The 12,786-nt window shown below is 46.4% G+C and overlaps 1 protein-coding gene across 1 annotated transcript in view; it reads right to left on the bottom strand.

Moving 5' to 3' along the window:
• The window catches only part of LOC121281261 (platelet-derived growth factor receptor beta-like), a 79,388-nt gene that overhangs the window by 24,184 nt on the left and 42,418 nt on the right, over positions 1-12,786 (bottom strand). The window contains exons 10-12 of the mRNA XM_041194101.1: positions 11,510-11,721; positions 8,855-8,949; positions 6,007-6,139 (exon numbers count right to left, since the gene is read on the bottom strand). Of these exons, the coding sequence (XP_041050035.1) occupies positions 6,007-6,139; positions 8,855-8,949; positions 11,510-11,721 (440 nt within the window). The remainder of the gene's footprint in view (positions 1-6,006; positions 6,140-8,854; positions 8,950-11,509; positions 11,722-12,786) is intronic.

The raw sequence follows: 12,786 nt of genomic DNA, 5'->3' as shown, positions 1-12,786 counted from the left end.
CTCTTTTCTTCTCCGCCGATGCTGCCAGACCTGCTGAGTTTTTCCAGGTAACTCCCTTATAGATGTTTAACTACGAAAAATCCAGTAATATTACAAAAGGCAAACTGCTGTAGCCTCAATAAAGGTGTACCACATGACCTTTACCCTCTTCCACTCTGCAATGGAATCCACTTCAGCATAAAACTGCTTGCTGCAGCCCAAGACTTCTCAACAGCTCAAACAACTCCAGCTATCTCCAGCTCAGCAGCTCTCCAACTCAAAAGCTAGAAAACAGCTATTCACAGAAACTCTAATATAGCTTTTCCCCTTTCATCTCAGTCCCATTGTTCTCACCCCTTTGAAATTCAAATCCTTCCAAATATAAGATCTTACAAGTTTCTATCTTGTCTTTGCTTTTGGGTCAGTAAAGATATCATATCCTCACTACCATTTACCTGTGGAGCTCCTGCAAGATGCAAATATTTTCATTGTTATCTCTGACTTCCCTTTGAAATTCAAACAACCTCTCAACATATCTAAAAAATGCAAATGTTAGATATAATTTATTTACTTGTGCTTCAATTTAAACCTCATCTTTTTCAAGTTTCCAAACCCTCAGACAACCTGACTCCAATCAAATTCCTGCTCTGCTTAATCAAATCCCACAGGGGAGGCAGTGGTGTAGTGGTATAGTCACTGGCCTGATAATCCAGAAGCCTAGGCATAATGCTATGGGGGTTGGGGCTCAAGTCCCACTGTGGCAGGTGGTGGAAATTAGAAACCTGGAATTAAAAGACTAATGTCTATTGTCCAAAAAAAACAATCTTGAAGGAAATCTGCTGTCCTTATGTGGTCTGGCCTCCATGTGGCTCCAGACCCAAAGCGATGTGGCTGATTCTTAAGTGCTCTCTGAACAAGGGCAATTGGGGATAGCCTAGCCAGCTAAAAAACAGACACCCAGCCTTCTTTACAGAATAACACAACATGCCCCATAAAACATTTTTTAAAAACTCACACTATCAGACCCTTTCATAATTTTAAAGGCTACCAGTTCTCTAGGAAGAGCCCCAGCCTGTTCAACCTTTCCTGATCAGTGTAACCTTGCAGGAAATCTTTTTTTTTCTTGCATTTTCTCCTGTGCCTCTATTTCCTGTTTATAAAATGGTGACCAGAGTGTACAGAGATCTCCAAATGTGATTGAACTGTTGAGGATACAGTGGTGTAGCTGTAGTACCACTGGATTAGTAACCTAAAGGTCTAGGCTAATGCTCTGAGGACAAGGGTTCAAAGCCCACCATGGTAGCTGGTGGAATTTAAATTCAATTAATTAATACAACTGCAGTTGAAAGTTCATCTCAGTAATGGTGACCATGAAGCTATGATTGATTGCTGTAAAAACCCAACTGGCTCACTAATGCCCCTTTAGGGAAGGAAATCCACTGACCTTACTTGGTCTGGCCTACATGTGACTCCAGACCCACAGCAATGTGGCTGATTCTTAGCTGCCCTCTGAAATAGCCTAGCAAACCACTCAGTTGTGACTAACTGCTGCAGAATAATACCAGATGGGGCTGCAGCAGGTGGCTCACCACTACCTCCTCAAAGGCATTTAAGGATGGGCTTTGCCAACAACAAAAATCCCAGGAATGAATAAAAAAAAGCTAAGGTTTGTTTCAAGTTTAACATAACTTCTCTGCTTTTCAATTCCCTCCGTCTGGAAATGAAAACCAGTACTAGTCTGCCCTCAGTGTTGAAACTTTACTCATCCCCTTTAATTGTTGTACGTGGTCCAGGTAATAGATGTTTCCATTCTATTTGAAGAGCAGTAACCTTTCCTTAACCGCCAGTGGCGGTCTCTTGTTACCCGTGATGAATCAAGACCAAGTACAACCTTCAGCTGAGGATAGGGAATGTCAGGTCAGGAGATAATTGGGACAGGGAATTGCAGATAGAATTCGGTCAAAAGAGCTTAAGAACAGGAGGAGGCCATTCAGCTCCTCAAGCCTGTTCTGACATTCAATGAAACCATGACCAATCCATAGCCTGATTTCACATATGCCCCTTATTCCTCAATACTTGTGGATAACAAAAATCTATCTGTCCCAGATGTAAGATTAACAATTAGCCCAATGTCAACTGCCATTTGCAGAAGGCAGTTCCAAATTTCCATTCCCCTTTTTGTGAAGAAGTGTTCCCCATTTTCACTCCAGAAAGGTCTGGTTCTAATTTGCAGATTATACTTCCCAGTCCTAGACTTCCCAACCAGCGGAAATAGTTTCTCTATACCTACCTTATCAGTTCCTCTTAATGTCTTGAAAACTTTGGTCAAATCACCATTAACCTTTTAAATTTCAGGGAATGCAACCCTCATTTGTGCAATCACACCTCATACTTTAACCCTTTGAGTTCAAGTATTACTCTGGTAAATTTATCCCCCAGGGCCAATATCTACTTCCCGAGGTGCCCAGAAGTGCTTGCAGTTCTCTAGGTGTGGTCTAACCGGTGTTTTGTATAGGGGGGTCTTGCCTGCTAGCTGGAGAGCCAGCAAGAGCTGTGCACCACCTCCATTGGAGAGTGCCTGCTGGATTAAGCACCTGTCAGACGCTTCAGTGGCTAAATGTCAGGCCTTCGCCAGGATCAAGCACCCTGGGGGTGCAAATCTTGCCCCCCTGAGAGCTGCTGGCCATTGGCTGGCAGTTCTCCATTGCGGCAATGCACCCAGAGGAGGCCCAGGGTCAATGAAGGACTTGAGGCCAAAGATGAGTGATAGCAGGAAGGGGATTGTGAGATTGAGGGTGGGGTGGGGGCAGGGGGTGACCTTCTGTGGCCACCACACCCTCCCCACATTCCCAATATTGGTTCCCTCAATCAGGCACTGAGTGCATTTGGACAATGGACACTTCCCCCCGCTACCCACTGCCGGGTAACTCTGAACCCCCCTGGGAGCCCACAAGCAAACCCAATGGGTTTGCTTTTTGGGTTTGTGTGTGGCGACTCCTCCCTCCCCCACCCCTCCCCACCATTGCTGGCTGTATTAATTGCCCACTTAAAGGGCCTAAGGGAGTATCCAGGTGGAAAGGCTGTCCGTCCCCGACTCAATCAAATGGGAAGGCAGCAGGGTCTGCCCCCTGCACCCTCCCACCAAATTAAGTGCCCCCCACCCACTTCCCCTCTGCTTCCAAATTCACTGCTGGGGTTGGGGAGGGGGCATGGTGGCTTGGGGGGGGTGGGGGGGGGGGCATTAAATTCCACCCATACATTCTGTTCATTTTAAAGTCCCACATTCACCTTAAGGGTGGTGGCTGCCGATATAGGCAAGTCACTCTCTTCTAACCGAAACCAGCTGCACAAATCTGGATGTAACTGCACAGGCAGAGACCGAGTCTGGATGCAGCTAAGCACGCCAGAGAGTAACATCTGGACATGGCAACAAAACCACGGGGAACATCTGGATGCAGTCGCACGAGCCGCAGACGCATCTGGGTGAGGGCAGACAGACAGACAGACAGGCACAGCACGGGTGACATTTGGATGCAGCCACCTAGATAATGATCAACATCTGGGTGTAGCTGCATAAACAGGGAGCACATCTGGACGTGGATGTTTACAGGCTGCGTGAAGGGAAGGTGTGGCAGTGTAACACACAATCTGATCTACCAAAACCCCAAGTGTGGCTCTGTACTTCAGAGAAAGGAAGATAGAGAGAGATGGATGGGGCCTAGTTGCTCTGTCACAACACCACTACCTCTCTCCAGCTCTCCACTTTATCCGTATTGTCATTCTGCTTGCCTGACATTCATCCCTGAATGAGCTGCTATTCCCTCCTGTTGAATATTATGAAGACTGACGCCATTAATTTTGGACTTTGCCACAAACTCTGGCCCCTAGCCATTAACTCCATTCCCCTCGTCTGGCAGCATCGGCGGAGAAGAAAAGAGTTGACGTTTCGAGTCCTCATGACCTTTCGACAGAACTGGAAGGGTCATGAGGACTCGAAACGTCAACTCTTTTCTTCTCCGCTGATGCTGCCAGACCTGCTGAGTTTTTCCAGGTAATTCTGTTTTTGTTTTGGATTTCCAGCATCCGCAGTTTTTTTGTTTTTAACTCCATTCCCCTCCCTGGCCACTGTCTCAGCCTGAAGCAACCTCAGAGTTCTATTCAACCCCGAACTGCCCTTCTGACCACCGCCACCCCCCCCCCCACCCCCCCACCCCCCCCATACTGTTTTCATCACAGAGACCACCTACTTTTACCTCCCCAGCGTCGCCTGTCTCTGCTCCTCCATCAGCCCGCTGGCACTGAAACTCTCATCCATGTTTTTATTGTTCCTAGCCTCAACTATGCAGTCCCAGCCAGCTTCCAATTTTCATCCTCCATAAACTTTAGCTCTTCCAATTTCATAACCTGATTTGCAGCACATTCTCTTCATGTACCACCCACTGTGCTCATTGACCTACATTGTTTCCCAGTAATCCAGCATCCTCGATTCAAAATTCTCATCCCGGAGTTTAAATTCCTCCAGACCCTCACCCCTCCCGATCTCTCGAACTGCTTCCAGCCCTACAACCCTCTGAGATCTCTGTGCTTCCCCAATTCTGGCCTCTTGTGCTTTCGCTAATTTTAATCATTCCACCAATGGCTGCCTCACCATCAGTAGTCTGGACTTCCAAGCTCTGGAATTCCCTCCCTAAACCTAAATAACTATACAGCACACAACAGCCCAGGACAAAAAAACCCAGTAAAAACTGGGAAATAGAAGTACTGGTCTGAATTGTTGTTTCCTTCTGAGAGGCCATTCGGCCCAACATTCAGTCCATGCTGGTGTATATGCTCCAATTCACAGAATCACAGAATCACACAGTGCAGAAAAGGTCCTTTGGCCCATCGAGTCTGCGCCGACACGTGAGAAACACCTGACCTACCTACCTAATCCCATTTACCAGCACTTGGCCCATAGCCTTGAATGTTATGACGTGCCAAGTGCTCATCCAGGTACTTTTTAAAGGATGTGAGGCAACCCGCCTCCACCACCCTCCCAGGCAGCGCATTCCAGACCATCACCACCCTCTGGGTAAAAGAGTTTTTCCTCACATCCCCCCTAAACCTCCTACCCCTCACCTTGAACTTATGTCCCCTCGTGACTGACCCTTCAACAAAGGGGAACAGCTGCCCCCTATCCACCCTGCCCACGCCCCTCATAATTATAAAATTGAGCTCCCTCCCATCTTTTCTCATCTAAATCTACCATCATAACCATCTGTTCCCTTCTCCCCCATATGTTTGTCTTGTCTCCCTTTAAATGCAACAACCCACAACTATCTGCTTCAACCAGTCCCTGTGGCAACAAGTTCCACATTCCCATCACACTCTAGATAACGAAGTTCCTCTGATTTTTAAAAAAAAAATCGTCCATGAGATGTGGGCATCGTTGCCAAAACCAACATTTATTGCCCATCCCTAATTGCTACAACCGAGAGGTCTGCTGGACCATCTCGGGGGGGCAGTTAAGAATCAGCCACTTTACTGTGGGTCTGGAGTCACAGACTAGGTAAGGACGGCAGATTCCTCTCCCTAAAGGGGCAATAGTGAACCAGACGGGCTTTTACGACAATCAATGGTAGATTCATGGTCACCATTACCGAGGCTCATTTTCAATTACAGAATGACTATGATTATTTATTAACTGAATTCAAATTCCACCAGCTGCCATGGATTTCTAGCCCAGTGACATTACCACTATGCCACCGTTTTCCTGGATTCACCATTGGATTTCTTGGTGACCATCTTATATTGAAGGCTTTTAGTTGAGCTCATAGCCACAAGAGGGAAGATTCTCTGTATCCACTCTATCAACACCTCTTCATCTCTCTTTCCTCCTTTAAACTCCTCTTTCAACCAAGCCTGCCTAACACCTATGCTCAAAGTTCAATTTTGCTCCTTACGCCGTGGGACATGTTACTGTCTTAAAGGCGCTATATAAATGAAAATCACAATTTCTTTTCTGGATGAATCACATTGTTTGCATACCCAGAGATAGCTGGTTCCTGGGGAACTCCCAGCTCGAGTCGTACGGAAGCTGCATTGGGTCAACGTAAATGTATTCGTGTCCATCCGAGCTGATGGACTCGATGACTTTCCAACGGATTTCATAGCGAGGCTTCTGCACAAAACAGACAAATATACTGTGGTTAAAGGGGCAAAATAGTCTGATGAAGACAGGAAGAGGCCACTCAGCCCCTCGAGCCTGCTCCAACATTCTGTTACAGCATGGCTGATCTCTAACCCAATTCCATTTATGTGCTTTTGCACCATAGCCCTTTATACCCTTACTAAACAAAAATATATCAATCTCTGTTTGGAAAATGTCAACCCACCCCCAGTGTCAACAGCTTTTTTGGGTGGGGAGGACTTCTAAATTTGCATTACCAAAGTGCTTCCCGACATCACCCTGACTGGCCTAATTTAAATCTTTTTTGACCCCTTGTTCTGACTCTCCCCACCAAAGGAAATGTTTTCTCAGATCCTTTAATCATCTTAAGCACCTAAATTAGATCACACCGTAATCTTCTATACTCAAGCCTGGTCTGCACAACCCATCATCATAATTTAACTCTTTTTATCTCAAGAATCATAATTGTGCACCTGCGCTGCTTCCCCTTGAAGGATGATATATCTTTCCTAATGTACAGTGTCCGTGCAATATTCTAGATGGGGTCTAACCAGAGGTCTGCATGATAACCTCCATCACTTCATATTCATACAAACATACAAATTAGGAGCAGGAGTAGGTCATTCAGTCCCTTGAGCCTGCTCTGCCATTCAATAAGATCAGGCTCCAGTGAGAATCAGTGTTTGTGGAACCTGCACCCCAGTGAGAGTCAGTTGTGTGAAACCCGTATCCCAGTGAGAGTCAGTGTGTGTGGAATCTGTACTCCAGTGAGAGTCAGTGTGTTTGGAACCCATACCCCAGCGAGAGTCAGTGCCTGTGGAATGTGTAGCTAGAGTGAGTCAGTGTGTGTGGAACCTGTACCCTAGAGTGAGACAGTGTATGTGGAACTCATACCCCAGTGAGAGTCAGTGTCTGTGGAACTCATACCCCAGTGAGAGTCAGTGCTTATGGAATGTGTAGCTAGAGTGAGTAAGTAGTCTGTGGGAACTGGAGCCCAGTGAGAGTCAATGCCTTTAAGTGGGAGGGGGAGAAAATGTGTTTTCTGTTAACAAGAACTAAAGTAGCTCTTAGCCAAAATTGAAACCTCCTGCTTCTGCAATAACTAATTTTTCTACAGCATTTTGTGGTGATCAGCTGACTATCACTGGTGTTGATGTCAGGCTAAACAATTAAAATACCTCCTGTCATTTAGTATTACACTTGCAGTGAGATATCATCTAAACACTGGCTTTAAAATGGGTTCTAGCTCTTGTAAATATTACCATTGAGGTAATAACTTCACTGGTAAGAAATCTGCAGATGTAGTTACTGAAAATGCTCACAGTGGTGGAGGGGGAGATGCTGTCCTGGTGCAGTGAGAGGTAATACCAGTGGCAGGCGCTGTGCTGGTGCACAGAACGATCAGACCAGCAGAGATAAATGGTTCATTTTCGATTTAGTAAGCTGTAACCAGTGGAGTACCGCAGGGATCAATGCCAGGGCCTCAACTATTTTCAATCTATATCAATGACTTGGATGAAAGGGCTGAATGCATGGTTGCTAAATTTGTTGATGACACAAAGATAGATAGGAGAGTGAGTTGTGAAGAGGACATAAGGAGTCGGCAAAGGGATATCGATAGGTTACGGGAATGGGAAAAAATTGGTATATGGAGTATTACGAGGGAAAGTGGCAGGAAGAATAGAAAAGCAGCATATTATCTAAATGGAGAGAGATTGCAGAACTCTGAGGTACAGAGGGATCTGGGTGTCCTGGTACATGAATCACAAAAAGTTAGTATCCAGGTACAGCACGTGATTAGGAATGCAAATAGGCTGTTGTTGCTTATTGCAAGGGGAATGGAATATAAAAGTACAGATGTACAGGGAGACCACATCTGGGTACTATGCACAGTTTTGGTCTCCTTAGTTAAGAAAGGATGTGGAAGAGACCAGAATTAGGGGACACAGTTTAAAGTTAAGGAATCTCCCATTTAAGGCAGAGATGAGGAGAAATTTTTTCTCTCAGAGGGTCATTAGCCTGTGGAATTCTCTTCCCCAAAGAGCAGTGGTGGCAGGGTTATTGAATATTTTTAAGGTTGAGTTACATAGATTCTTGACTGATAAGGATATAGGTGGTGGAGAGGAAAGTAGAGGCCACAATCAGATCAGTCATGATCTTATCAAATGGTGGAGCAGGTTTGAGGGGCCGAATGGCCTACTCCTGCTCCTAATTTGTATGTTTGTATGCACAGGAGGCGCTGTCATGGAGCAGTGAGGGATAACACCAGTCAGAGGTGATGTGCTGGCACAGTGAACGATAATAGTAGGGGCGGATGTGGACGTGGGCTGAGAAGGTGTGGAGGCGCGCTGGGTGGGGTGCTGTGCTGGTCCAGTGAGTGATAGTACCACATTATGCTACAATATGCATCAGGGAAAAGGCTATTAGACCAATCAAACCTCTTGTGGACCATGTAAGATAGACGGTGGCAGCATTGAGCACAGTTGATTAATAAACTGGAGAGAAAGATATACAGAGACAGAGAGAAAGACAAAAAAAAAGACAGAAAGGCAGAGCTGGGATTAGAGAAAGAGCGAGGGAAGGTGGAAAGAGGAACTGAAGGGCGGGGCAACAGAAGGAGGCTTTGTTCAGTGTGCCGAAACTCTGCTATCATCAGGCCTCAGTAAGATTGCTCACAATCGTTACATCCTGACATTAATATCTCACCTTCCGCCAAACTACAACCAGAACCACTAATGAGATGATTATGATGACCAACAAAACCAGGATAGTGGCCACGGTGACCAACTGAGAGCGGGTACCTGAAGTAGGAGAAAAATCAGAAAAGGTGAACGGTTTCACTCTTGAAGAAATGTTGTTAAATATTGTCAATAACCAACAGTGGTTCCGCACAATGTGGCACTGAGAGGAAGATTGGGGTTTGTAATAGACAGAAACAGATTGCATTCCTCTAGCGCCATTCACAAACTCTGGGTGTCCTGAAACATATTACAGCCAATGAAGTACTTTTAAAGTGTAGTCATTGTTGTAATGTTGGAAATGCAGCATCCGATTTGCGCAAGGCAACAACCCACAATTAGCAAAGTGATACTAAGAACCTGTATGATGTTGGTATGGGATAAACATTGGCCCCAGATCACTAGGGAGAACTCCTTTACTCTTCCTCAAATCGTGGCCATGGGATCTTTTACATCCATCTAAGAGGGCAAGGAAATAATAGGTAGTCAGGTTTCTAGAGCAGGATGTGAACCCCAAACTGCCTGGTTTAAGGGCAAGAGTGCTAACTATTGTACGATTGTTTGGTGTCGCACTAAGAGGTCTGGAGGTTTGTCTGGTTGATCATAAACTTTTATTAGTAACCCATAGCTATCTGGGGGCAGCTCTGCAGAGGAAGGGGGAATATCGAAGCAGGAATCGCAATCATTCAGCAAACCCTCCAACACCGGGTAGCAGATGATTGAACACAAGTGCACAGGACCAGAAGGAGGCCATTCAGTCCCTTGAGTCTGTTCTATTATTCAATTAGATCATGGCTGATCTGTACCTTGACCCCATCCACCCACCTTGGTTCCATCACCCTTAATATCCTTACCCTAACAAAAATCTATCATCTCAATTTTGAAGTTTTCAATTGACCCTCAGCCTTAACAGTTTTTTGGGGGAGAGAATTCCAGATGTCATAAGAACACAAGAGATATGAGCCGGAGTAGACCACATGGCCCGATAAGCCTGCTCTGCCATTCAACACAATATACACCTTCAAGGTACAGTCCTACACACATGCTGTCTCCATGCTCGATCCTCGCAGTCTCTATAACACAGAGGGCAGGGTCTTCCGTTCGGCGAGCGGGGGGTGGGGCATCATTTCCATTTTCAGGTTGGCAGGTGCGCAGGCGAGTCAGCTGTGTGCCCGCCGACTTGTCAACGGCCTATTGAGGCCATTAAAAAAACAATTTTGATAATCAGTGGACCTGCCCGTCCAACCTTAAGGTTGGTGGACAGGTCGGAGGCTCAGGCGGGCTTCAGACAAAGCATGAAACCTCATCCACGGGCGGGATGAGGTTTCATGAGCGATTTAAAATCTGCACATTGAGTTTTAATAAAAGTTATGGTCATGTCCCAACTCATGTGACATTGTCACATGAGGGGACATGGAAGGAAAATGTTAGGATGGCTTTTATTAAAAATTTGAAGTCCAAACTGATCTCCCTGAGGCAGCACTTAGCCTCAGGGAGATCTGTGCACTCTTTCACAAGCATGTGCAAAAGAGCACACTCCCGACCGAGGGAACCCCCCCCCAACCCCCCAACCCCCCCACCCCGGACCCGCACAGGGAGCGCACAGCGCCCTTAAAATGGCGGCACACCCCCGATCCCCCCGATGGGGGGAAAATCTTTCACAGAGTCTACCATCACATGACTCTCCACATCATACTGTGAGCGGTACTATTCTCCAGTCCCACATTAGTCCTCGCTCTGCCTGAACACCCTACTACACTAACCACTGAGCCACTGAAAGGCCAAACTGTTCAGGTAATTCTCTGAGTTTGCTTTCCTGGTAAGGAACCTCACCCATTGCAGTTCTGTATCAAAACACTAGTGTGTCTGATCTGGAATGGATGTGCCCAGGCACTGATCGACCCCACAACAATCACAAACAAAAGAAAACAATAGTTGAGGCCTTAAAATGGAAAGATTGATCGGATGAGGGATTCCAGCGTTAGTTCGAATAATGAAGGTCCATAGTGCAGCATAGCATTATTTGTACTCAGCTTCATTGTGCTGGGATTACAACACGCACCAAACGTGTGGTGGAATTTGACACTGGACCAGTGTAACACTGTCACTCTGTTAAGTCCGAGGCCACAGTCCCAACCAATGACTTGCCTGGACGTCCATTCTCAGGAGCGTTACAACACAGAGTTTTCGGACGTGGGTGTGTGCCTGTGATTCCTGTCCCCCCCAACACAATGACGCCCCCTTGATGTCAGTTGGGCTGCTGACGTCAGTTGCCAAATGGAGGCTGGACACTTCCACATGGGGAAGATGAAAAACTACACATCCTATGGTTCCACTGAATCGCCATGCAACCTGTTCTCATATGTCAACCCTTTCAGCTCTGGTAAAACCGTGCTGCACCCCTTGAAGGCTAATACATCCTTCTTGAAGTATGATGCCCAGAAGGGAATGCAGTTACTCTAGATTGGGGTATCTTTTTGCTGTAATATAACTTCCGGATCTTTGTATTTCAGCTTTCTGGCGAAGGGGTCTGGCCCACCACTTTTCTGCTCCAGCCGCCTGCCTCTACTGTCCCTGCCCCTCTCCTCCCCGGCCCTTGCTGTCTCCCCTCACCCCGCCTCACCGTGGGAAATGAGCTTGATCTCCCGGCTGACGGTTCCAAAGCCGTTGGCAGAGGAGCAGCGCACCGCAGCAGTTTCGCTGGCGCCCTCCTGGATGAGGATACTCTCAACGTGGAAGACGCGGTTTTCTGGCAGCTCGGAGATCCGTTTCTCCAGCCGGATCCTGCTCGAGTTGGTTTTCAGCGGGGTCCACTTCCCCATCTTATTGTTGCACCTAGAATAATTCATCAGATTTCGTGAGAAGGTGGCGACTGAAGTTGGACATCTGCCATCCAGGGGCAGCTTTGCAGATGTGGGTGGAAAATCGAAGCAGGAATTGCAATTATCCAGCACACCCTCCAACACGAGTGCACAGGCCCAGAAGGAGGCCATTCAGTCCCTTGAGTCTGCCCTATTATTTAATTAGATCATGGCTGATCTGTATCTTAACCCCATTCACCCACCTTGGTTCCATCACCCTTAATACACTTACCCTAACAATCTCAATTTTAACATTTTCATTTGACCCTCAGCCTCAACAGTTTTTTGGGGGAGAGAGTTCCAGATGTCATAAGAACACAAGAGATATGAGCCGGAGTAGACCACCTGGCCCAACGAGCCTGTTCTGCCGTTCAACACAATCATAGCTGACCTTGGGCTTCAACTCCACTTCCCTGCCTTTTCCCATATCCCTCAATTCCCTGAGAGATCAAATGTCTATCCGAGCCTTCATTGTATTCAATGATGGAGCATCCACAACCCTCTGGGGTACAGAATTCCAAAGATTTACAACCCTTTGAATGAAGTAATTTCTCCTCATCTCAATCCTAAATGTTCAGCCCCTTATCCTGTTTTAGGTTCCCGGACCAGCGGAAACTCTCTCTCAGCATGTACCCTATCAAGCCCCTTCAGAATCTTGTATGTTTGAATTTCCATTACCCTATGTGTGAAGAAATGATTCCTGAACGGCTTAGCTTTAAGTTTTAGGTTATGCCTCTTTCTCCTGGGATCTACCCAACCCCTCCCGCCACCCACCAGGGAAAATAGTTCTTTTTTTACCCCATCAACTCCATTCATCATCGAAACGCCTCAAATAGATCTCCATCTTAATCTTCTAAACTCCAGGGAGTACAAGCTTAGTCAATGTAACCTGTCCTCTGAATTTAACCCTTTTAGCCCTGGTGGATCTGATGAATAAAGCTAGGAAATATTTTTATTGATCAACAAATTCCACCAGAAACATAAAGGAGGGAAGCCCCATGGCCAGGAAAAAGTCAAAGTTCTCTCCCTTCTAATCCCA

The sequence above is a fragment of the Carcharodon carcharias genome, chromosome 8, assembly GCF_017639515.1.
Source record: "Carcharodon carcharias isolate sCarCar2 chromosome 8, sCarCar2.pri, whole genome shotgun sequence".
NCBI lineage: Eukaryota > Metazoa > Chordata > Chondrichthyes > Lamniformes > Lamnidae > Carcharodon > Carcharodon carcharias.
This window is presented reverse-complemented; position numbering and strand designations above follow the sequence as displayed.